General features: G+C 43.9%; 1 protein-coding gene across 1 annotated transcript in view; it reads left to right on the top strand.

The window, feature by feature from the left end:
- LOC144596823 (protein sel-1 homolog 1-like) overlaps positions 1 to 27,253 on the top strand; it is a 67,571-nt gene that overhangs the window by 38,224 nt on the left and 2,094 nt on the right. The window contains exons 12-19 of the mRNA XM_078405657.1: positions 2,642 to 2,719; positions 7,368 to 7,430; positions 7,537 to 7,624; positions 8,161 to 8,309; positions 10,403 to 10,568; positions 10,812 to 10,886; positions 18,557 to 18,729; positions 23,237 to 23,365. Coding sequence (XP_078261783.1) covers positions 2,642 to 2,719; positions 7,368 to 7,430; positions 7,537 to 7,624; positions 8,161 to 8,309; positions 10,403 to 10,568; positions 10,812 to 10,886; positions 18,557 to 18,729; positions 23,237 to 23,365 — 921 coding nt within the window. The remainder of the gene's footprint in view (positions 1 to 2,641; positions 2,720 to 7,367; positions 7,431 to 7,536; positions 7,625 to 8,160; positions 8,310 to 10,402; positions 10,569 to 10,811; positions 10,887 to 18,556; positions 18,730 to 23,236; positions 23,366 to 27,253) is intronic.

The raw sequence follows: 27,253 nt of genomic DNA, 5'->3' as shown, positions 1-27,253 counted from the left end.
AGTGTGTCACGGAGGGAGTGAGCTGTATTGTCCAAGATGCTCCGCGGTTTGAGGAGCATCCTCCCCTCCAAGACCACCTCCCGTGAATCTAACTCCACCCCCAGGACGGAGCCAGCCATCCTGATGAGTTTGTTGATCCTATTGGCGTCCGCGGCCTTCGCCCTGCTGCCCACGGCGCACGGCAGCGAAGAAGATGGCACTGGCCACCACCGATTGGGGAGAACATCTGCAGCATCTCACTGCAGGCATTGAGGGAGCGGAGCCTTCGCCAAAAGAACAGCCGGCTCTGTCCATTTTTATACAGGGCCTCAGCGTTCCTGGACCAGTCCAGTTTACTGTCCACGTACACTCCAAGGTATTTGTACTCCCTAGTAAACTGATGGCGACAGGGGACAGGGGTGTTCCTCTCCTCCTAAAGTCCACCACTAACTCCTCGTGTAAGAAAGTAACTGCAGATGCTGGTACAAATCGAAGGTATTTATTCACAAAATGCTGGAGTAACTCAGCAGGTCAGGCAGCATCTCAGGAGAGAAGGAATGGGCGACGTTTCGGGTCGAGACCCTTCTTCAGACCCGAAACGTCGCCCATTCCTTCTCTCCTGAGATGCTGCCTGACCTGCTGAGTTACTCCAGCATTTTGTGAATAAATACCACTAACTCCTCAGCCTTTTCAGTGTTGAGCTGCAGGTTATGTCATATGTCCCAGATTGAACAATGAAATGCTTACTTGCAGCAGCACAACAGAATATGTAAACGGGCAACAATACAATACGGAGATAACTGGGAAGTGATGCAGAATGGACTTGGTCAGCCTTATTTTTAGTGATCTCAGGTTGGCAGAGAATAGAACAAGAAAGGACAGCCTTGAATACAAATTTAGAAACAAAGCAATGGGCACGTTAGATAAATTAGCCCAGTTGAATTTGGGAAAAAATAAATTACAGAGGCAGCACACCAAAAGTTCTTGATCTTTGTGACATAGGCTGAATGTGAGGTTATCCACTTTGGTGGCAAGAACAGGAAGGCAGATTATTATCTGAACGGTGCCTAGTTAGGAAAAGGGGAAGTACAACGAGACCTGGGTCCCCTTGTTCATCAGTCACTGAAAGTAAGCATGCAGGTACAGCAGCAGTGAAGAAAGCCAATGGCATGTTGGCTTTCGTAACAAGAGGAGTTGAGTATAGGAGCAAAGAGGTCCTTCTGCAGTTGTGCAGGGCCCTAGTGAGACCACACCTGGAGTATTGCGTGCAGTTTTAGTCTCCAAATTTGAGGAAGGACATTCTTGCTATTGAGGGAGTGCAACGTAGGTTCACGAGGTTAATTCCCGGGATGGCGGGACTGTCATATGTTGAAAGAATGGAACGCCTGGGTTTGTATACGCTGGAATTTAGAAGGATGAGAGGGGATCATATCATATCATATCATATATATACAGCCGGAAACAGGCCTTTTCGGCCCTCCAAGTCCGTGCCGCCCAGCGATCTCCGCACATTAACACTATCCTACACCCACTAGGGACAATTTTTACATTTACCCAGCCAATTAACCTACATACCTGTACGTCTTTGGAGTGTGGGAGGAAACCGAAGATCTCGGAGAAAACCCACGCAGGTCACGGGGAGAACGTACAAACTCCTTACAGTGCAGCATCCGTAGTCAGGATCGAACCTGAGTCTCCGGCGCTGCATTCGCTGTAAAGCAGCAACTCTACCGCTGCGCTACCGTGCCGCCCATCATATTGATCATATTGAAACATACAAGATTATTGAGGGATTGGACACGCTAGAGGCAGGAAGCATGTTACCGATGTTGGGAGACATGTCCAGAACCATGGGCCACAGTTTAAGAATAAGTGGTAGGCCATTTAGAACGGAGTTGAGGAAAAACATTTTCTCTCAGAGAGTTGTGAATCAGTGGAATTCTCTGCCTCAGAAGGGAATGGAGGCTATTTCTCTGGATGCTTTCAAGAGAGAGATAGAGCTCTTAAAGATAGCGGAGTCAGGGGGTATGGGGAAAAGGCAGGAACGGGGTACTGATTGTGGATGATCAGCCATGATCACAGTGAATGGCGGTGCTGGCTCAAAGGACCCAATGGCCTACTCCTGCATCTATAGTCTATTGTCTAAATGGTAAGTTTCAAAAACAATAAATTTGGCAAATATGTCTCACTGTCCTGCACTTTAAGACCATGACTGACATGGTCACCATGTCCCCTCCAATGATTCCTGCCACTCACTCTGTGGAATTCTCTGCCTCAGAAGACAATGGAGGCCAATTCTCTAAATGCATTCAAGAGAGAGCTAGATAGAGCTCTTAAGGATAGCGGAGTCAGGGGGTATGGGGAGAAGGCAGGAACGGGATACTGATTGAGAATGATCAGCCATGATCACATTGAATGGCGGTGCTGGCTCGAAGGGCCGAATGGCCTACTCCTGCACCTATTGTCTATTGATTATCTTGTGGCTTCGCACTGTGAATGGCTTGATTGTAATCATGTATAGTCTTTACCCTACCTGGTTAGCAGGCAACAAAAAAGAGCTTTTTCACTGTGGCCCCGGTACACATAACAACAAAAAACTAAACAGTGTTAAACTTCTTTGAATTAAATGACTATTTTTTTAAACACAACTTTGTTTTTTTAGATGTACTCTGAAGGGAATGAAGCAGTGCCTCAGAGTAACGAAATTGCTCTCATCTATTATAGAATGGCAGCTGAGAGGGTAAGCCTTGCAAATAACTCCTTTATATAAATATACAATTCAGCTTCATATCTGTTGTAAACAAAACCTGATTGTCAACTTCCAAATTTATGTCCCTGTTAAAGTCTGAACTTGTAACCAAAAGTAAACATATCAATAAATATTGAAAACAGATGCAAAGATTGTGTGCAGTTTTGGTCTCCTAATTTGAGGAAGGACATTCTCGCTATTGAGGCAGGTTCACCAGATTAGTTCCCGGAATGGCGGGACTGACATATGATGAAAGAATGGGTTGACTGGGCTTATATTCGCTGGAATTTAGAAGGATGAGAGGGGATTCGATAGAAACATATAAAATTCTTGAAGTGTTGGACAGGCTTGATGCAGGAAAAATGTTGGGGGTGTAGTGAGTCCAAACGAGCGATATTATCCAAAGACTTTATTGTCGATAAAACCCGTGACAAACGCAACGTACTTACTCTTGGACTAACACTAACTTCGCTCGCTAATCTAATCTCTAACTCTAGTTTGGCGCCAGGCACTCAAATAACCTCGCGCTCCCACACCACGTGACCCGTAAACCAATCCGAGGGTTCTAGACTACCTAGCCAATCCGTATGTCCCTACAGGGGAACCAGGGGTCACAGTTTAAGAATAACTGGTAGGCCATGTTGGACTGAGATGAGGAAAAACTTTTTCACCCAGAGAGTTGTGAATCTGTGGAATTCTCTGCCACAGAAGGCAGTGGAGGCCAATTCACTGGATGTTTTCAAGAGAGAGTTAGATTTAGCTCTTAGGGCTAACGGAATCAAGGGACATGGGGAGTAAGCAGGAATGGGGTACTGATTTTAGATGATCAGCCATGATCATATTGAATGATGGTGCTGGCTCGAAGGGCCGAATGGCCTAGTCTTGCACCGATTTTTCTATGTATCACTGTCGGAGTAACTCAACAGGACAGGCAGCATCTCTGGAGAGAAGGAAAGAGGTGACGTTTCGGGTTGAGACCTTTCCTCAGACTCTCGCTCCGACCCAAAATGTCACCCATTCCTTCGCTCCAGAGATACTGCCTGACCTGCTGAGTTACTCCAGCATTTTGTGTCTTACGGTGTAAACCTGCATCTGCAGTTCTTTCCCACACATAATCAATAAATACATTCCTTCAAGTTGTAAAACTTGTTTCGATGCAGCTCTGTGAGGTATGTATTTGGCAAGCATGATTAACAGGGAAGTTGATCCATGGAAATAAAAGAAACTGCAGGTGCTTGAAATCTGAAATAAAAACAGAAAATGCAAGAGAAACTCGGCAGATGAGGCCGTGTCTGTGGAAGGAGAGATGTTTCAGGTCCAGGACCCTGCATCAGAACTGGAAAATTTTTCTCCTGCAATTTTTTGTTTTTACTCTGTGGAAGTTAGTCTGTTTCAGGTAAAAAATCTGATCTATTTTAAATGCAGTTTAATACTGACCATTTTCAATTAATTTAGAGATATAGAAACAGGCCCTTCGGCCCCCCGAGTCCGCACCGACCAGCGATCCCCACACATTAACACTATCCGCCACACACTAAGGTCAATCTTTGCACATACCAACCCAAGTAGGGGCGGCACGGTGGCGCAGCGGTAGAGTTGCTGCCTTACAGCGAATGCAGCGCCGGAGACTCAGGTTCGATCCTGACTACGGGTGCTGTCTGTACGGAGTTTGTAAGTTCTCCCCGTGACCTCCGTGGGTTTTCTCCGAGATCTTCGGTTTTCTCCCACACTCCAAAGACGTACAGGTATGTAGGTTAATTGACTGGGTAAATGTAAAAATTGTCCCTAGTGTGTGTAGGATAGTGTTAATGTGCGGGGATCGCTGGGCGGTGCTGACTTGGTGGGCCGAAAAGGCCTGTTTCCGCGCTGTATCTGAAATATGAAATATGAAATAATAATAAGTTACCAACATACCTGTACGTCTTTTGAGCTTGGGAGGAAACCCAAGATCTCGGAGAAAACCCTAGCAGGTCACGGGGAGAACGTAAAACTCTGTACAGACAGCGCCCGTAGTCAGGATCGAACCCGGGTCTCCGGCGCTGCAAGCGAGCAACTCTACCACTGCGCCATCGTGCCGCCCTTATGGAGAGAATGTAGATCAGATGGAAGATGTATAACTGTGCTATCTGTGCATAATATGCAAAACCTACCTTCTCTTGTGTTAAAAACTTCTTCATGTATTTATGTCACAATATAATTATATTCCTTTCTTCCCATTACTGTTGTCTGGTGTTACCAATCTTACAAAAAGACTCACCACAAATCACACTGAGAGTGGTGGGTATCTGGAACGAGCTGCCAGTGGGGTGTAGTTGAGGCAGGCACTCGAACAACATTTAAAAGACATTTGGACAGTTACATGTATAGGAGATGTTTCGGAAGGCATAATGCTGCTGCCTCACAGCGCCAATGGCCCTGGTTTGATCCTGACTACAGGTGTTGTATGTACGGAATTTATACATTCTTCCTGTGACCCGCTATATCTCTAAACTGAATGAAACTAAAGTTTAGCGGGATATGGGCCAAATGCGGGCAAAAGGGACGAGTGCAGATGGGGTTAGTATGAGCAAGTTGGGCCATAGGGCCTGTTTCCATGCTGTTTGACTCCATGACTCTAAATGCCATTTTTCCATTGCTAGCCTGGGTTTATTTAATTTGGAATTAATTTTACCAATTTAATGCTTCTTTTTCTTTCATCTGTTTTGTTCTTCTGTTTATGGAGCACTCAATGGTGAGAAACCAATCCAATGAATTGAATGAATCCAATGAATTGACACAAAATGCTGGAGTAACTCAGCGGGACAGGCAGCATCTTTGGACAGAAGGGAAGGGTGACGTTTCAGGTCGAGACCTGTCTGAAGAAGGGTCTCGTCCCGAAATGTCACCCATTCCTTCTATCCAGAGATGCTGCCTGTCCCGCTAAGTTACTCCAGCATTTTGTGTCTGTCTTTGGTTTAAACCAGCATCTGCAGTTCCTTCTTACACCAATTAATTGATATCTCTTTTTATACATGTACCTTACTGAACCAATCAACTTCTTTTCAATGGGACATATTTTATATATGTTCTGTCCCATATGACAAAAACTAGTTAATTCCTTTTGCTTCGCAAGACAGACACAAAACGCTGGAGTAACTCAGCGGTTCAGGCAGCATCTCTGGAAAAAAGGATTAGGTGACGCCCTTCTACAGACTGATCCAGCATCTGCAATTCCTTCCAACAAAATCATTTCTCTTTGGCTTCTCTTGACCCCTGAGGAACTTTGCGACATTTTCTTCAGTTATTAATTGATATTACATTTAATTAGGTGAATCTTCATCAAAATTAATTATCTTGGAACTAATTCCATTTAATTGGGATATGTTCTTTCCAATGTATAATTCCTAAAATGACTGCTTAAGTCAATTTGGAGGTTTCTTCATACAATTGTTGTTCTTTATACACCAGAGACATATATAATAATCTATTCTCTAAAATACAGGCAAAATTCTCAATGCTCTTCTATAAGAATCAAGATAGGACATTCAGATACCCAAGGTCAATGCCCAGAAAACATGTTGTCCATTTAATGGCATAACATACCTTGTTTATTACAGATCTTCATGAAAGATCTGCTGAAATTTATTCTGAAAAAAGTTTGAAATATGTTCACCACATTTCAAGTTTGGTGTAATTATTTTTTATTTTGTTGTGGCATGTAACCTCTACTTAATAGTCTTCTGGCACGGAAATAGGCCCTTTGGCGTAACTTTATGCTCTCTATGCTTCCTGCAAATTCAATGCTGTATCCACTGACCTGAACCATCCTACCACAACTAAAGAGCAGTCCTGAGCTACAATCTACCACATTATAGATTGGTTATAGAGACCCTCGGTCTATCTTTAATCGGACGTCATAGAAACATAGAAAATAGGTGCACGAGTAGGCCATTCGGCCCTTCGAGCCTGCACCGCCATTCAATATGATCATGGCTGATCATCCAGCTCAGTAATCTGTACCTGCCTTCTCTCCATACCCCCTGATCCCTTTAGCCACAAGGGCCACATCTAACTCCCTCTTAAATATAGCCAATGAACTGGCCTCAACTACCTTCTGTGGCAGAAAATTCCACAGACTCACCACTCTATGTGTGAAGAAATGTTTTCTCATCTCGGTCCTAAAAGACTTCCCCTTATCCTTAAGCTGTGACCCCTGGTTCTGGACTTCCCCAACATCGGGAACAATCTTCCCGCATCTAGCCTCTCCAACCCCTTAAGAATTTTATATGTTAATAGAAAATAGACAATAGGTGCAGGAGTAGGCCATTCGGCCCTTCGAGCCAGCACCGCCATTCAATGTGATCATGGCTGATCATTCTCAATCAGTACCCCGTTCCTGCCTTCTCCCCATACCCCCTGACTCCGCTATCCTTAAGAGCTCTATCTAGCTCTCTCTTGAATGCATTCAGAGAATTGGCCTCATCTTGCACTAAACGCTATTTATGTTGTTCCCTTTCTCATGTATCATGTACACTGTGGACGGCTCGATTGTAATCATGTATTGTCTTTCCGCTGACTGGTCAGCACGTGATATATAAAATATTTTCCATGTACCTTGGTACACGTGACAATAAATAAACTAAACTCCTTTTAATTTCAGGACAACCCTATTGGACTAACAGGATTAGGATTAGTTTATCTTTATGGAAAGGGAGTACCAGTGGTAAGATTGCTGTTCTAAGACATCTGATATCACAAAAGAGACAAAATTATATATTTGTAAATCTGAGTCCCTGATGTAAAGCAAATCATTCTTTCTTTTATTTCAGGATTATGAAGAGGCATTAAAATATTTCAAGAAGGCAGCAGATAAGGGATGGGTCGATGGGCAGTTTCAACTGGGAGTTATGCACTATAGTAAGAGCAAGAGATGTACTGTTTTAATGGTAGACACAAAATGCTGGAGTAACTCAGCGGGGCAGGCAGCATCTCGGGAGAGAAGGAATGGGTGACGTTTCGGGTCGAGACCCTTCTTCAGACCGATGTCAGGGGAGGGGGCGGGACAAAGATAGGATGTAGTCGGAGACAGGAAGACTAGTGGGAGAACTGGGAAGGGGAGGGGATAGAGAGGGGAAGCAGGGACTACCTGAAGTTAGAGAAGTCTATGTTCATACCGCTGGGGTGTAAACTGCCCAAGCGAAATATGAGGTGCTGTTCCTCCAATTTGCGCTGGGCCTCGCTCTGGCAATGGAGGAGGCCCAGGACAGAAAGGTCAGTGTGGGAATGGGAGGGGGAGTTGAGGTGCTGAGCCACCGGGAGATCAGGTTGGTTGAGACGGACTGAGCGGAGGTGTTCAGCGAAACCATCGCCGAGCCTGCGCAATGTATTGATTATAGGAGGTTTACAAAATGTCGTGCCAAAAGTAAGTGAATATGAACTCTCTTTTATTACAGCTGGCTTAGGTGTCAAGAGAGACTATAAAATGGCAATGATGTATTTTCACCAAGCCTCGCAAGCTGGACATGCCCTGGCTCTGCATAATCTAGCTCAGATGTATGGGAGTGGAACTGGAGTGGTCAGATCCTGTCTTACAGCTGTTGAGGTGATGAAACCTGTACGATCAATTTCAATATCATCAGTACCGTTGACTTTGAATGGTAAAATAACAAAAGAAGGGGATGGGTTTGCAGTCTTACTTCTTTCACAGACTCACAGTTCATTATACCATTACTCAACCCTGTCAAACTGTATTGTTTTTTCACTGAAGGCGAACCAGCAAAACATTGTGTCTAAACCATGAACTGCAGATGCCAGTTTCATAAAAAAGATACACAAAAGTACTGGAGTAACACGGTGGGTCAGGCAGCGTCCACGGAGAACATGGACAGGAGATGTTTCAGATCTGGGTCCTCTCTGGAGAACATGGATAGGTGACGCTTCAGGTCTGGACCAACACGAATCATCACCCACCCATGTTCTCCAGAGATGCTGCCCGACCCACTGAGTTACTTCAGCACTTTGTGACTTTTGTTTAACCAAACCATCATAATTTTTATTTACCATGCATTCTAATTCATTTGTCTTTAGTCTGAAAACTATGTTGATCAACCTAACTCGTTGAATCTCAGTAATTAACTTGAACCTACAACCTTCTGATCAAGAGGCAAAAATGCTACCAATATAAATGCATTTAAAGTGAAACATTGCTTAGTTTAGTTTAGTTTAGTTTTTTAGTTCAGAGATACAGCGCGGAAACAGGCCCTTCGGCACACCGAGTCCGCACCGACCAGCGATCCCCACACATTAACATTATCCTACACACACTAGGGACAATTTTACACAGACACCAAGCCAATTAACCTACAAACCTGTACGTCTTTGGAGTGTGGGAGGAAACCGAAGATCTCGGAGAAAGCCCACACAGGTCACGGGGAGAACGTACAAACTCTATACAGACAGCACCCGTAGTCGGGATCGAACCCGAGTCTCAGGCGCTGCAAGCAGTGTTAGGCAGCAACTCTACCACTGCGCCACCGTGGCCTCCCACTGTGGATTAGTACAGGAAAGCACCCTTGCTAATTATGATACTTGGAGATTACTCAAGAATGCTCTTATGATACAATTGTATTGAGTATTTCAATTTATCTATTTAATATTCAGCAAATGTCTATCCTATTCTTTAACCTGGGATACTGGACTTGATAAACTATAATCACGAACAATGACAAATAGTGTTATGTCCTCAAGTACACTCCGTGATCAGGTTTTCAATTATCTATAAGGCTGGTTTTCCAACTGTTGTTTGTTTAGCTAAAATTTAGCCAATAGTTATAGCTTTTTTTAAACTTGGAACTGAAACCTTCCAATGTGGCGGAGGCACTTCCATAACTAGCCATCTCAGCCATGACTGAATGGCAGAGTAGACTTGATGGGCCGAATGGCCCAATTCTGCCCCTGTAACTTCTGAACTGGACATTATAGTCCCCTTTTTCCTCATTCTTTGGTTGGAACTGTGAGATCAACCTATTGGGATACCCAATAACTGTGACCACACATTTTATAAAACGTGGACATTTTATATTTAAAAAAATTAGGGTTAGGGTTCCAAGTTCCCAAAGCAAAAAGAAGCTAATGTAGTTTTTGACAATTTTTAATAGCGGTACTTTGAAAATAACTAACATATTTATTTTCAAAATGCTGGAGTAACTCAGCAGGTCAGGCAGCATCTCAGGAGAGAAGGAATGGGTGACTTTTCGGGTCGAGACCCTTCCTGACCTGCTGAGTCACTCCAGCATTTTTTGAATAAATACCTTTGATTGTACCAGCATCTGCAGTTAATTTCTTACACAACATATTTATTTTAGTCATTTATAATAAAAAATGCTTCTACTGCAGTGAGGAGTGAATAAGTCCCTTGTCACATCTTTCATTTTTGTTAATTAATGAGAAGATTCACTGTATGGTAAATATTTAGAAATGTTTTTGATTGTAGACCTGTACGTATATATTTAGAATTGTATACATGTTCATTTTATGCGTTTTTCTGGAAGTCTAAAATCGAACGCACGATATACAGGGAGACGAAATATTAAATCAGTTCAATAATTTAATGAAATTCTAATTCCACATTTGAAACTGATCTTCCAATTTTTTTTGTGATTCTTAACTTATTAAAGCTTTCCCTCCCTTTTTCAGCTTTACAAGAATGTTTGCGAACGAGGTCAGTGGACTGAGAGATTCCTGTCTGCATATTTTGCCTACAAGGAAAATGATATAGAATCTGCCTTTCTTCAGTATTTATTCCTTGCAGAGCAAGGATACGAAACGGCTCAGAGTAACATAGCGCACATTCTAGAATATGGTGAGTACAAAAACACAAGAGCTAAAATCTTGTATACACTGGAATTTAGAAGGATGAGAGGCGATCTTATCGAAAAGTATAAGATTATTAAGGGGTTGGACATGTTAGAGGCAGGAAACGTGTTCCCAATGTTGGAGTCTAGAACAAGGGGCCACAGTTTAAGAATAAGGGGTAGGCCATTTAGAACTGAGATTGTTGATGTGCTCAGCAATGAACTCAGTGACATGTTTTTTTTTAAATTAGAGCAAACGTCACTCAGCTCAAAGATCGATTGCTATCATATGGCTCTGATATACTGGAACCGAGCTGCAGCTCAAGGTACAGATGCATATATGAGGTACATGACAGAAAAATACCAGTTAATAGAAAAATATTGTTTTAATTTCATGTTATATGACGTACCCCATAAGCATGTATAAAATCATGAGAGGAATGGATCGGTTCGATGCGCAGGAGGATGAGGGGCGATCTTATAGAAGTGTATATATAATCATGAGAGGAATAGATCGGGGAGATGCACACAGTCTCTTGCTCAGAGTAGGTGAATCGAGGACCAGATGACATAGGTTTAAGGTGAGAGAGAAAAGATTTAATAGGAATCTGAGGGGTAACTTTTTCACACAAAGGGTGGTGGGTGTATGGAACAAGCTGACAGAGGAGGTAGTTGAGGCTGGGACTATCTCAACATTTAAGAAACAGTTAGAGGTTCAGGGATAGGACAGATTTGGAGGGATACGGACCAAATGTGGGCAGGTGGGACCAGTGTAGCTGGGACATGTTGGCCAGTGTGGGCAAGTTGGGCCGAAGGGCCTGTTTCCACACTGTATCACTCTATGACTCTATCACACTCTGGTCTTGGGTGATAGGTCCATCTAATGTTTTGCCAATAAAAACATTCCACATACTCCTGCTATAACATAAATGGATGGGAAAGGTTTAGAGGGATACTAGACCAAGTGGACCCATTGGGCCCAAACCTCTCCTGCATTGGTGCAGCACCCTCTCCTCCCCCCTCCCCTCCCCCTCCCTCCCTCCCCTCTCCCCCCTCCTCCTTCCCCCCCTCCCCCTCCCCTCCCCCCATCCCCCCCTCCCCTCCCCTCTCCTTCCCCCTACCTCTCCCCTCCCCTCCTTCCCCTCCCCCCCACTCCATCCCCTCAACCCCCCCTCCCTCCCCAGGAGATAGATTTAAACTTTAAGATGTGAATAACTTTAATAATACAACACCGATTTCAATGAAACTTCTTCCATTAGCACCAAAGGGACGACGGTGAGTAAGGTGGGCCTAAAATTGTCGCGCTATCGTGTACCGTTTTGGCTGTAGTTCAGGAACAAACAAACAAACAAAGGAGATTCTTAGTATATAGATGGGCCAAACACAGGCAAATGAGACCAGATTTGATGAGGCATCCTGTTCAGCATGGACGAGATGTGCCAAAGGGCCTGTCTCTGTTCTGTATGATTTATGATTAGAAATAAGCAATGTCAATTGGAGGTTCATATTGACTTGGGTGTCTGATGTATTTCCACAATTATCCAGGACCAGCACACAAGACATACATTTTATTTGTAGTGTACGGCATATATCATTCTGTTTAAGTTATTTAGAGTTTATTAAAGTTATATTTACCACATTGGGTAACTGGGATAATACTGATAGGGACTGATGGATAATTATTGTTAGCTGGAAACACGAGACTTCCGGATGCTGGAATTTTGAGCAAAAGTGCTGGAATAGGCGGCATCGGTGAAGGGATTGAACAAACAACATTTTGGGTCGGGACCCAACATCATCTGTCCATTTCCTCCACATTGTTTTTAGTTACTGGTCTGAAATTGCAGTTGGAGGTATATTTTATAGCAAAACACAGCTTACAGATAATCAAAATTTGATTATGGGTTTTTTGCAAGTAAAACCTTTTTTGCCACAAATCTATCTGACATCACTATTGTGACTAACATTCATTAACTCTGATAATTGTTTGCCTCATGATATAATCCTGCATTAAAATTGGGGTAATAGATCATGAAAAAATATAATTCACAAAATGCTGGAGTAACTCAGCAGGTCAGGCAGCATCTCAGGAGAGAAGGAATGGATGACGTTTCGGGTCGAGACCCTTCTTCAGAGTCTGAAGTTCAAGTCTCGACCCGAAACGTCACCCATTCCTTCTCTCCTGAGATGCTGCCTGACCTGCTGAGTTACTCCGGCATTTTGTGAAATAAATACCTTCGATTTGTACCAGCATCTGCAGTTATTCTCTTACATGAAAAAAATATACGGTTATTCTATGAAGACAAAAGTAAACTCCTGATAAAAGCCTTTCATTACTCACAGAAAAAGCTAAGTGGTTATTTTTCTCCAAAGCACCGTATTGTCACAATGGCAAATGTGATAATTGTGCTAATGTTCACCTCTCTTTTCCCAGTCATTTCCATCGTCCACTTTATTCATATTTCCTGTTCATGATGGTCGAAGGAACAACTCCACTTTGTTGTAGGCTAGAGGAATAATAATGTGTAAATCGCCAGCCTGTAAGCTCCACGACAAATGTATTTCTATCCAAGGGGAATGTAGAACAACAGATGTGTGTGATGAAATACTGAAAAATCTGAAAGGACACAAGGTGCTGGAGTAACTCAGCGCATCGGGCAGCATCTCTGGAGAACATGGATAGGTGACATTTCAGGTTGGGATCCTTTCTTAGACTGAGGCTAAAAGTCTGAGGATGTGATAAATAGACAATAGGTGCAGGAGATTTGGCCCTCCGACCCAGCACCGCCATTCAATGTGATCATGACTGATCATCCACAATCAGTACCCCATTCCTGCCCCCTCCCCATACCCCCTGACACCGCTATCCTTAAGAGCTCTATCTAGCTCTCTCTTGAATGCATTCAGAGAATTGGCCTCCACTGTCTTCTGAGGCAGAGAATTCCACAGATATCTTTTTTTTTTTTAAGTCTCCCACCACTCTTTTCCAGCTTTCTCCCGCATACTCTCATTCTGAAGAAGGGTCCTGAAACAAAACAATATCTGTCCATATCCTCCATAGATGCCGCCTGGTCCGCTGAGTTTCTTCCTCTTCTTTGCTCAAGACACCACCCTGCAGACCGTGAATCACCTCCTGTATCGTGCCCGGCATTCCTACATCAGGGCACCAAATCATTGCCCAAAAGGCAGTCATCTGCTTCCAGAAAACTGTCAGTATTTACGTGGATATCAACTATGACAAAATATCTGATAGAAGTTGATGCCATTAAACGATGATGAACCCCAAGATCTGACAATCTACATCACTGAATATATAGAGAGCTCACTATGGAGATCAAGTCAAAGTCAAAGTCAAAGTCAATTTTATTGTCAATCCTCAGCCAGTTTACACAGACAGAAAATCGAAATACCGTTTCCCACAATCCCGAGGAACAAAGTGCATAAAACTAAGTTAAAATTAAAAAGGCACAGCAAACAACAATCAACATAAAATATAAAATATAAAATATAGTCACTTCAAATGCGTTAAAAAAAAAATTCAAAAGTGTCTGGTGCTGGATGTGCGTGTGTGTGGGGTGTTAAAGTCCAGGTCCAATAGGGGCAGGGGAGAGAGGAGGAAGGGAGGGGAGAGAGTTCAGCATCCTGACAGCCTGGTGGAAAAAACTGTTCTTTAGTCGGGTGGTGCTTGACCTCAGGCTGCGAAACCTTCTCCCTGAAGGCAGGAGGGTGAAGAGGCTGTTGGAGGGGTGGGAGGGGTCACCCACAATGCTCAATGCTTTGCGGGTGAGGCGGGTGGTGTAAAGGACCAGGAGTGTTGGGAGTGAGGCGCCAGTGATCCTCTCAGCAGTGTTCACTATGCGCTGCAGGGTCTTGCGGCTGGAGGCTGTGCAGCTGCCGAACCACACAGTGATGCAGCTGCTGAGGATGCTCTCGATGGCGCCTCGGTAAAAAGTGTACATGATGGGTGTGGGGGCTCCCGCTCTCTTCAGTTTGCGGAGGAAGTAGAGGCGCTGCTGGGCTTTCTTGGCGATGGACGTGATGTTGTTGCTCCAGGAGAGATCCTCGGTGATGTTCACCCCCAGGAATTTGGTGCTGCTCACCTGCTCCACAGCAGCACCATTGATGGTCAGTGGGTGGGGGTGTTGGGTGTGCGTTCTCCTGAAGTCGACAACAATCTCCTTTGTTTTCTCCACATTCAGGAAGAGATTGTTGTCTGTGCACCACGCGGCCAGCTGGTCCACCTCCTTCCTGTAGTGTGTCTCGTCGTTGTTGCTGATGAGACCCACCACTGTTGTGTCATCCGCAAACTTGACGAAGTGGTTGGAGCTGTAGGTGGGTGTGCAGTCGTGGGTCAGCAAGGTGAAGAGCAGGGGGCTTAGCACACATCCTTGTGGGGCACCCGTACTCAGCGTGATGGTGTCCGATGTGTTGCTGCCGACCCGTACGGACTGGGGTCTGGCAGTGAGGAAGTCCAACAGCCAGTTGCAGAGAAGGGGGCTGAGGCCCAGATTTGTTAGTTTACAAACCAGCTGCTGGGGGATGATGGTGTTGAATGCTGAGCTAAAGTCTATGAACAGCATCCTAACATATGAGTTTTTAGTGTCCAAGTGGGTGAGGGCTGGGTGTAGAGCAGAGGAGATGGCATCCTCAGTGGACCGCTTAGCTCGATATGCAAACTGAAACGGGTCCAGGGAGGGGGGGAGGTTGGATCTGATCTGCTTCATGACCAGCCTCTCGAAGCACTTCATGATGGTTGAAGTCAGCGCTACAGGGCGGTAGTCGTTGAAGCAGGATGGAGAAGACTTCTTGGGCACAGGTATGATGGTGGTTTCTTTGAAGCACAAGGGAACAACAGCCTGGCTCAGGGAGATGTTGAAGATGTCTGTGAGGACATCTGTGAGCTCAGCTGCGCAGTCTTTTAGCACACGACCAGGAATGTTGTCAGGTCCAGAAGCTTTCCGGGTGTTAATCCTTAACAGTGTGCTCCTCTGTGCTCCTCGTGAACAATCTGATTATCATTTTCCAAAATTCTTTAGATTCTGGTATTATTCTTGTAGATCGAAAGTCAGTAAATGTGACCGCACTATTGAAGAATGGAGGTAAAATATATGCGGAAAATGCCAATGCTGAAATTTATCATAAAGGATGCGACAATAGAACACCCGGAATAAAAAGTAGAATTGAGCAGAATCAGCCTGCAATTGAGAAAGAAAAATCATATTTGGATAATCTATTGGAGTTCTTTAAGTTGTGACAAGTTGGATCAGGGTGCCCCATTGGATGTGCGTGTATGTGCGTGTGTGTGTGTGCGTGTGCGTGTGTGTGGATGCGTGAGTGTGCGTGGATTTTCAGAAGACCGCTGATAAACAGGAAGTTGTTGAACAAGTGTCTGGGGGTAGTAAATCAACTAGGATTGAGAATCAGTAATTATGACAGAAAACAAAGAGTGGTTATAAATGTATCTTTGCCAGGTTGGCAAGCTGAGATCAGCGAGGCACCAGGCCTGAGGCTAAGATGAGTTGGGATTGGTGCTTGGGTTGCCTATTCAAGGTCTATATTCATGATTTGGCTAAATGTCATATTTCTGAGGGTCAAGGGCATTTTATTGTCATCTGTCCCAAAACGGTACCATGAAATTCTTACTTGCAGCAGCACAACAGATATGTATGTATACAGTAGTACTCCGTAAAACCCACAATAAACAACCTTGGAGTTTTAATAGCTTTAGTCTGACATCAGTGGTGGGGAAGATGCTGGAGTCAATTATAAAAGACGAAATTGCTGAGCATTTGGATAGCAGTAACGGGATCATTCCGAGTCAGCATGGATTTACGAAGGGGAAATCATGCTTGACAAATCTACTGGAATTTTTTGAGGATGTAACTAGGAAAATTGACAAGGGAGAGACAAGGTTCCACATAGGAGATTAGTGGGCAAAATTAGGGCACATGGTATTGGGGGTAGGGTACTGACATGGATAGAAAATTGGTTGACAGACAGAAAGCAAAGAGTGGGGATAAATGGGTCCCTTTCAGAATGGCAGGCAGTGACCAGTGGGGTACCGCAAGGTTCGGTGCTGGGACCCCAGCTATTTACGATATACATTAATGACAGACGAAGGGATTAAAAGTACCATTAGCAAATTTGCAGATGATACTAAGTTGGGGGGTAGTGTGAATTGTGAGGAAGATGCAATAAGGCTGCAGGGTGACTTGGACAGGTTGTGTGAGTGGGCGGATACATGGCAGATGCAGTTTAATGTAGATAAGTGTGAGCTTATTCACTTTGGAAGCAAGAATAGAAAGGCAGATTATTATCTGAATGGTGTCAAGTTAGGAGGAGGGGGAGTTCAACGAGATCTGGGTGTCCTAGTGCATCAGTCAATGAAAGGAAGCATGCAGGTACAGCAGGCAGTGAAGAAAGCCAATGGAATGTTGGCCTTCGTAACAAGAGGAGTTGAGTATAGGAGCAAAGAGGTCCTTCTACAGTAGTACCGGGCCCTGGTGAGACCGCACCTGGAGTACTGTGTGCAGTTTTGGTCTCCAAATTTGAGGAAGGATATTCTTGCTATGGAGGGCGTGCAGCGTAGGTTCACTAGGTTAATTCCCGGAATGGCGGGACTGTCGTATGTTGAAAGGCTGGAGCGATTGGGCTTGTATACACTGGAATTTAGAAGGATGAGGGGGGATCTTATTGAAACATATAAGATAATTAGGGGATTGGACACATTAGAGGCAGATAACATGTTCCCAATGTTGGGGGAGTCCAGAACAAGGGGCCATAGTTTAAGAATAAGGGGTAGGCCATTTAGAACGGAGATGAGGAAGAACTTTTTCAGTCAGAGGGTGGTGAAGGTGTGGAATTCTCTGCCTCAGAAGGCAGTGGAGGCCAGTTCGTTGGATGCTTTCAAGAGAGAGCTGGATAGAGCTCTTAAGGATAGCGGAGTTAGGGGGTATGGGGAGAAGGCAGGAACGGGGTACTGATTGAGAGTGATCAGCCATGATCGCATTGAATGGCGGTGCTGGCTCGAAGGGCTGAATGGCCTACTCCTGCACCTATTGTCTATTGCCTATTGTGTAGTAAGGAACTGCAGATGCTGGTTTAACTCGAAGATAGACAAAAGCCAGCACCGCCATTCATTGTGATCATGGCTGATCATCCACAATCAGTAACCTGTGCCTGCCTTCTCCCCATATCCCTTGATTCCACTAGCCCCTCGAGCTCTATCTAACTCTCTTAAATTCATCCAGTGAATTGGCCTCTTCTGCCTTCTGTGGCAGAGAATTCCACAAATTCTCAACTCTCTGGGAGAAAAAGTTTTTCTCATCTCAGTTTTAAATGGCCTCCCCTTTATTCTTAGACCGTGGCCCCTGGTTCTGGACTCCCCCAACATTGGGAACATTTTTACATTTTTCCTGTATCTAGCTTGTCCAGTCCTTTTATAATATTATACGTTTCTATAAGATCCCCTCTCATCCTTCTAAATTCCAGTGAATACAAGCCCAGTCTTTTCAATCTTTCCTCATACGACAGTCCCGCCATCCCGGGGATTCTCCTCGTGAACCTACGCTGCACTGCATCAATAGCAATGACGTCCTTCCTCAAATTTGGAGACCAAAACTGCACACAATACTCCAGATGTAGTCTCACCAGGGCCCTATACAACTGCAGAAGGACCTCTTTACTCCTATACTCAAATCCTCTCCTTATGAAGGACTAGGACCGTCTTCTAGAGTGTAGAAGAATGAGAGTGGATCTCATTAAAAGTTATAAATTCTTACAGACTGATGCTGACAGAGAATCGAGAATTAAGGGTCACAGCCTGAGAAGTAGGGGTAGGCCTTTTAGGAGTGAGATGAGGAGAAATGCCTTCATTCTTCTATTGTTAGCAAATGTTAGAAACACTCACAGCACATCTACTTGTAGGCATGACAATAATTTGGATTCTATGAGGAAATATTTTAATCAGACTTTAAACCATTGTCTTGCTCACTAGGATATTCATATGCCAGAATTAAACTGGGCGACTATTACTACTATGGTCGTGGAACAAAAGTAGATTATGAAACAGCTGCAATTCACTATCGTTTAGCTGCCGAACAGCAACGCAGTGCACAAGCCATGTTTAACCTTGCATACATGTATGAACATGGACTTGGCACAGAACAGGTACGAACTACTCATTTCTATTGCAACAATGAAAATACTTTTTCAGTGGATTGGAGTTTAATTTGAATGAGTACTTGAAATTCCCAATTACTTTATAAGCAGAAAAATTCTAGATTCTTCAAAACTCACTTGCATAAACAAAGAAGGGTCTGAAGAAGGGTCTCGACCCGAAACGTCACCCATTCCTTCTCTCCTGAGATGCTGCCTGACCCGCTGAGTTACTCCAGCATTTTGTATCTACCTGCATAAACAAAGATGTCAGATTTGAAGGCAGAAATTGAGGGATTCAGTTTTTTGGTCTCCTTAAAGAGAGGAAGTTTAAAATGTTGACATCTGTTCAGGGAAACTAAACTAATCCTGGATTGTCCTTGAGAAAGGTTTGGAGAGTCTGGGTTATCTCCATTCAAATTAAGAGAAAGTTAAGAGTGGAATTCATTGCAACAGACGGCTGCAGAGGCCAAGTCGATGGATATTTTAAAGGTGGAAATTGACATATTCTTCATTAGTACAGGTGTCAGGGGTTATGGGGAGAAGGCAAGAGAATGGGGTTGAGAGGGAAAGATTGATCAGCCATGATTGAATGACAGAGTAGACTCTACGGGCCAAATGGCCTAATTCTGCTTGTTGAATTTATGAGAAGCAACTTGATTGAAAGATATAAAAATCCTAAATAAAACAAAGTGCTGGAGTAACTCTGTGGGTCAGGCAGCATCTATGGAGGGAATGGACTGGCAACATTTTGGTTCAGAACCCTTCTTCAGACTGGGTTCTGATTAGTGTGGCAATGGAGATCACGTTTCTTCTCGTGGGAGAACACGGAATTACTTAATAAGGGGTTATCAACCTCAGTTAGATTTGAGACAATTTCTTTTTTCATAGAGGGTTGTGTGTCTCTAACTCACCAGGAGGTGAAAGCAGGGTCTTTGAATGTTTTAAGTAGATACTTAATAAGCAAAGGTTATTACAGACAAAGTTAAGTACAGGAGTGAAGCATGTGGTGCCTCAAGACTTGTGCCATTTACACATATATGGTGCCACATATGTATTAAATGGCACAAGTCTTGAGGCCCCACGTGCTCCACTCCTGTTCTTAATTTGTTTGTTCATGCAATCTTAAATTGTGAGATTTTAAAACATTGTTAGACTATGGATGCATTTATTGACCTCCTTGCCATGAGAATGTATCTTCTGGGTCAAAACGTGGTTGTAGAGGAGGAGGGCAGGAGAAATCACAGAGGGGGATCATTGCCATGAGATGCTTGTAATAGTCCAAACAGATTTCAGAAATATTTCAAACGTCATTAGAAACAGGGATGGTACCGGAAGATTGGCGCATTGCGCATGTTGTGCCTTTGTTTAAAAAAGGTTCTAAAAGTAAACCTAGCAATTATAGACCTATTAGTTTGACGTCTGTGGTGGGAAAATTAATGGAAAAGATACTTAGGGACAATATATATAATTATTTGGATAATCAAGGCCTGATTAGAAACAGTCAACATGGATTTGTGCCTGGAAGGTCATGTTTGACTAATCTTCTTGAATTTTTTGAAGAGGTTACCAGGGAAATTGATAAGGGCAAGGCTGTGGATGTTGTCTATATGGACTTCAGTAAGGCATTTGACAAGGTTCCACATGGAAGGTTGATTAAGAAGGTTAAATCGTTGGGTATTAATAGTGAGGTTGCAAGATGGATTCAACAATGGCTGAATGGGAGATACCAGAGGGTAACGGTTGACAATTGTATGTCAGGTTGGAGGCCAGTGTCTAGTGGAGTGCCCCAAGGATCTGTGTTGGGTCCACTGTTGTTTGTCATTTACATTAATGATCTGGATGATGGTGTGGCAAATTGGATTAGTAAATATGCAGATGATACTAAGATAGGTGGAGTAGTTGATAGTGAGGTAGATTTTCAAAGTCTACAGAGAGACTTGGGCCTTTTGGAAGGGTGGGCTGAAAGATGGCAGATGGAGTTTAATGCTGATAAGTGTGAGGTGCTGCATTTTGGTAGGACAAATCAAAATAGGACGTACAGGGTAAATGGTAGGGAATTGAGGAATGCAGTGGAACAGAGGGATCTGGGAATAACTGTGCATTGTTCCCTGAAGGTGGAATCTCATGTGGATAGGGTGGTGAAGAAGGCGTTTGGTATGCTTGCCTTTATAAATCAGAGCATCGAGTATAGAAGTTGGGATGTAATGTTGAAATTGTACAGGGCATTGGTGAGGCCGAATCTGGAGTATGGTGTGCAGTTCTGGTCGCCAAATTATAGGAAGGATGTCGACAAAATGGAGAGGGTACAGAGGAGATTTACTAGAATGTTGCCTGGGTTTCAGCACTTAGGCTACAGAGAGAGGTTGAACAGGTTGGGTCTTTATTCTTTGGAGCGTAGAAGGTTGAGGGGGGACTTGATAGAGGTTTTTAAAATTTTGAGAGGGACGGACAGAGTTGACGTGGGTAGGCTTTTCCCTTTGAGAGTGGGGAAGATTCCAACAAGGGGACATAGCTTCAGAATTGAGGGACAAAGGTTTAGGGGTAACATGAGGGGGAACTTCTTTACTCAGAGGGTTGTGGCTGTATGGAATGGGCTTCCGGTGGAAGTGGTGGAGGCTGGCTCGATTTTATTATTTAAGAGTAAATTGGATAGGTATATGGATAGGAGGGGATTGGAGGGTTATGGTCTGAGTGCAGGTAGATGAGACTAGGTCAGGGAGAATGGTCGGCGTGGACTGGTAGGGCCGGACAGGCCTGTTTCCATGCTGTAGTTGTTATATGTTATATGTTATCAATGATGGAGAAAGAACCCCTTCAACAATTTAAAACTTTATAGATGGAGAGATTTACAAGAATAATCCCAGGAATGAGTGGGTTAACATAGGATGAAGGGGGACATCATTGAAACTTACCAAATAGTGAAAGGCCTGGATAGAGTGGATGTGAAGAGGATGTTTCCACTAGTGGGAGAGTCTAGGACCAGAGACCATACCCTCGGAGTCAAATGATGTACTTTTAGAAAGATGAGGAGGAATTTCTTGAGTCAGAGCGTGACGAATCAGTGGAATTCATTGCCACAGAAGGCCCTGGAGGCCAAGCCAATGGATATTTTTAAGGCAGAGATAGATAGATTCTTGATTAGTACGGGTGTCAGGGGTTGTGGGGAGAAGGCAGGAGAATGGGGTTGTGAGGGGAAGGTAGATCAACCATGATTGGCCTAATTCTACTCCTATCAGTTGTGAAATCATTTATTAAAACAAGACAGTAATAAAACAGTAATTGAACAGTGAGCCTCACGCCTTGCTTCTGCATGCTGAGGAGTCCTTCACAGTGGCCTAACCTGGAGAACTCGAGGATCCTGGCACCTTTCCAGTTCCCAGTCCAAATTGAAGACCAGTGAAATACTGTAACTCGCATGCACTTCTATACTCAATAACCCTGCACTTCCACTCAATTCTGCAAACAGTCAACTGTGCTTTAAAATGAAATAGAAACATAGAAATGTAGAAAATAGGTGCAGGAGGAAGATATTTGGCCCTTCGAGCCAACACCACCATTCATTGTGATCATGGATGATCATCCACAATCAGTAACCTGTGCCTGCCTTCTCCCCATATCCCTTGATTCCACTAGCCACTAGAGCTCTATTTAACTCTCTTTTAAATTCATCCAGTGAATTGACCTCCACTGCCTTCTTTGGCAGAGAATTCCACAAATTCACAACTCTCTGGGTGAAAAAGTTTCTTCTCATATCATATCATATATATACAGCCGGAAACAGGCCTTTTCGGCCCTCCAAGTCCGTGCCGCCCAGCGATCCCCGTACATTAACGCTATCCTACACCCACTAGGGACAATTTTTACATTTACCCAGCCAATTAACCTACATACCTGTACGTCTTTGGAGTGTGGGAGGAAACCGAAGATCTCGGAGAAAACCCACGCAGGTCACGGGGAGAACGTACAAACTCCTTACAGTGCAGCACCCGTAGTCAGGATCGAACCTGAGTCTCCGGCGCTGCATTCGCTGTAAAGCAGCAACTCTACCGCTGCGCCACCTCAGCTTTAAATGGCCTCCCCTTTATTCTTAGACATTGGGAACATTTTTCCTGCATCTAGCTTGTGCAGTCCTTTTATAATTGTATACGTCTCTATAAGATCCCCTCTCATCCCTCTAAACTCCAATGAATGCAAGCCCAGTCTTTCCAATCTTTCCTCATACGACAGTCCCACCATCCCGGGGATTAACCTCGTGAACCTACGCTGCACTGCCTCAATAGCAAGGACGTCCTTCCTCAAATTAGGAGACCAAAACTGCACACAATATTCCAGATGTGGTCTCACCAGGGCCCCATACAACTGCAGAAGGACCTCTTTACTTCTAGACTCAAATCCTCTCGTTATGAATGTTCTCCTTGGTGATGGAAACAGGGTTTATTTATTATGTCAGCTTTGCGCTGATTTCAGATGTCTCTCGGAAGAAAGGTTTGTTTTGTCTTGCTCCTCTTTTCCTTAGGATCTCCACCTGGCCAGAAGATTCTACAATCTGGCTGCCGAAACCAGCACAGATGCATATATTCCAGTGTTCCTTGCACTTTCCAAGCTCGGAGCCATAAATTTCATCCATTCAGTTCAATACACTGATGTAAGTATTAGTGTATAAGTAATTTCATCTACAATTGAAATAGAAGCAAATTAAGAAAGGGATAAGTAATGAAGACTAGGCCTTTAAAAAAAAAGGTTTTTGAAGCAAACAGGGGGAAGAGGAAACTAACCACTTAATAAGAGGTAGATAGACACAAAATGCTGGAGAAACTCAGCGGGACAGGCAGCATCTTGGAGAGAAGTAATGGGTGACGTTTCGGGTCGAGACCCTTCTTCAGTCTGAGAGTCAGGGGAGAGGGAGACAGAGGGATATGGAAGGGTAAGGTGTGAAAACAGATTAGAGGGGACGATGCACAAGGAAATGTAGAATGGTTCATTGTTAGCTGAGGGGAAGATGATAACGAGGCATACAATCAGTAATATTTAATCAAGTATCTGGTACGACGCAGCATAACGATTGTATTGGAAATGTATTGATTACCTAGGAGGGCTTGTGTGTTCAGTGCCGACTCAGAGTCCATTGAACATCTGCAGCAACGGAGAACTATGACTCCACCAAGTACAGGGTCCTCTGATTTTGGTTATAGCGGTCGGTCCAGGCCAGGCTGCCAGCACCACCCCTGGCCTGCATCGCCTCCTTGGTCGCTCCCAGGCCAGCCCTGCCACTGCCACCATCAACCCTTACCTGCACTCCCACCGTCCGCGGGCCTCAACCAATGACTCTGCCGATCCTTGTCTCAACTCACCTGGACTCCAGATCCACACCATGAGTCTGAAGAAGGGTGTCAACCCAAAACGTCACCAATCGATGTCCTCCACAGATGCTGCCTGACCTGCCGAGTTACTCCAGCACTTTGTGCCCTTTCGTTTATTAGCTAGCATCTGCAGCTCCTTGTTTCTACTACTTAAACAATGACAATGTTCCCAATGTTGGGGGAGTCCAGAACCAGGGGTCACAGTTTAAGAATAAGGGGTAGGCCATTTAGAACGGAGATAAGGAAAAACTTTTTCAGTCAGAGTTGTAAATCTGTGGAATTCACTGCCTCAGAAGGCAGTGGAGGCCAATTCTCTGAATGCATTCAAGAGAGGGCTAGATAGAGCTCTTAAGGATAGCGGAGTCAGGGGGTATGGGGAGAAGGCAGGAACGGGGTACTGATTGAGAATGATCAGCCATGATCACATTGAATGGTGGTGCTGGCTCGAAGGGCCAGATGGCCTACTCCTGCACCTATTGTCTATAATCCCTTACACAGTTACAGCACAATCAGCAATCACAGATACCATTCCCTCTCCCCTACAGACTGATCTAACGAGGGTTTACTGCATTGAGAAATGCAGGAGATCCTCAGCAAACCAGGAGGCAGCAATGGAGTTAATGATCAAGGGCTCAAAGGTATTTTATTGTCACGTGTTTCAATTAAGGTACAGTGATACTCGATTTACCATACCATATAACCATATAACAACTACAGCACGGAAACAGGCCCGTTCGGCCCTTCCAGTCCACGCCGACCACTCTCCCTGACCTAGTCTCATCTACCTGCACTCAGACCATAACCCTCCAATCCCCTCCTATCCATATACCTATCCAATTTACTCTTAAATAATAAAATCGAGCCTGCCTCCACCACTTCCACCGGAAGCCCATTCCATACAGCCACCACCCTCTGAGTAAAGAAGTTACCCCTCATGTTACCCCTAAACTTTTGTCCCTCAATTCTGAAGCTATGTCCCCTTGTTGGAATCTTCCCCACTCTCAAAGGGAAAAGCCTACCCACGTCAACTCTGTCTGTCCCTCTCAAAATTTAAAAAACCTCTATCAAGTCCCCCCTCAACCTTCTACGCTCCAAAGAATAAAGACCCAACCTGTTCAACCTCTCTCTGTAGCTTAAGTGCTGAAACCCAGGCAACATTCTAGTAAATCTCCTCTGTACCCTCTCCATTTTGTCGATATCTTTCCGATAATTTGGCGACCAGAACTGCACACCATACTCCAGATTCGGCCTCACCAATGCCCTGTACAATTTTAACATTACATCCCAACTTCTATACTCGATGCTCTGATTTATAAAGGCAAGCATACCAAATGCCTTCTTCACCACCCTATCCACATGAGATTCCACCTTCAGGGAACAATGCACAGTTATTCCCAGATCCCTCTGTTCCACTGCATTCCTCAATTCCCTACCATTTACCCTGTACGTCCTATTTTGATTTGTCCTACCAAAATGCAGCACCTCACACTTATCAGCATTAAACTCCATCTGCCATCTTTCAGCCCACCCTTCCAAAAGGCCCAAGTCTCTCTGTAGACTTTGAAACTCTACTTCATTACTAACTATACCACCTATCTTAGTATCATCTGCATATTTACTAATCCAATTTGCCACACCATCATCCAGATCATTAATGTAAATGACAAACAACAGTGGACCCAACACAGATCCCTGGGGCACTCCACTAGACACTAGCCTCCAACCTGACATACAATTGTCAGCCATTACCCTCTGGTATCTCCCATTCAGCCATTGTTGAATCCATCTTGCAACCTCACTATTAATACCCAACGATTTAACCTTCTTAATCAACCTTCCATGTGGAACCTTGTCAAATGCCTTACTGAAGTCCATATAGACAACATCCACAGCCTTGCCCTTATCAAATTCCCTGGTAACCTCTTCAAAAAATTCGAAGATTAGTCAAACATGACCTTCCAGGCACAAATCCATGTTGACTGTTTCTAATCAGGCCTTGTTTGTCCAAATAATTATATATATTGTCCCTAAGTATCTTTTCCATTAATTTTCCCACCACAGACGTCAAACTAATAGGTCTATAATTGCTAGGTTTACTTTTAGAACCTTTTTTAAACAAAGGCACAACATGCGCAATGCGCCAATCTTCTGGCACCATCCCCATTTCTAATGACGTTTGAAATATTTCCGTCATAGCCCCTGCTATTTCTGCACTAACTTCCCTCAATGTCCTAGGGAATATCCTATCAGGACCTGGAGACTTATCCACTTTTATATCTTTCAAAAGTGTACGTACCTCCTCTTCTTTAATCCTCATAATTTCCATCACTACTCTACTTGTTTCGCTTACCTCACATAAGTCAATATCCTTCTCCTCGGTGAATACCGAAGAAAATAAATTGTTTAATATCTCCCCCATTTCTTCCGGCTCAGCACATAGCTGTCCACTCTGACTCTCTAATGGACCAATTTTATCCCTCACTATCCTTTTGCTATTGACATATCTGTAGAACCCCTTGGGGTTTACTTTTACATTACTTGCCAAAGCAGCCTCATATCTTTTTTTCGCTTTTCTAATTTCCTTCTTAAGATTCCTTTTACATTCTTTATATTCCTCAAGAACCTTATTTACTCCCTGCCGCTTATATTTATTGTATATCTCCCTCTTTTTCCGAACCAAGTGTCCAATTTCCCTGGTAAACCACGGCTCTTTCAAATTATTATTCTTTCCTTTCCACCGAACAGGGACATAAAGACTCTGTACTCTCAAAATTTCACCTTTAAATATCCTCCATTTCTCTATTATATCCTTTTCATAAAACAAAAAGTTCCATTTCACTCCTTTTAAATCCTTTCGCATCTCCTCAAAATTAGCCTTTCTCCAATCCAAAATCTCAACCCTTGGTCCAGATTTGACCTTCTCCATAATGATATTGAAACTAATGGCATTGTGATCACTAGACCCAAAGTGCTCCTCAACACATACCTCCGTCACCTGACCCGTCTCATTTCCTAACAGGAGGTCCAACACTGCCACTTCTCTGGTAGGCACCTCTACGTATTGCTGCAAAAAACTATCCTGCACACATTTTACAAACTCCAAACCATCCAGCCCTTTAACAGAATGTGATTCCCAGTCTATATACGGAAAATTGAAATCACCCACAATCACT

This window comes from Rhinoraja longicauda, chromosome 9 (genome assembly GCF_053455715.1).
Source record: "Rhinoraja longicauda isolate Sanriku21f chromosome 9, sRhiLon1.1, whole genome shotgun sequence".
Lineage (NCBI taxonomy): Eukaryota > Metazoa > Chordata > Chondrichthyes > Rajiformes > Arhynchobatidae > Rhinoraja > Rhinoraja longicauda.
Note: the sequence above shows the minus strand (reverse complement) of the source record. Positions and strands in the feature narration are given on the sequence as shown.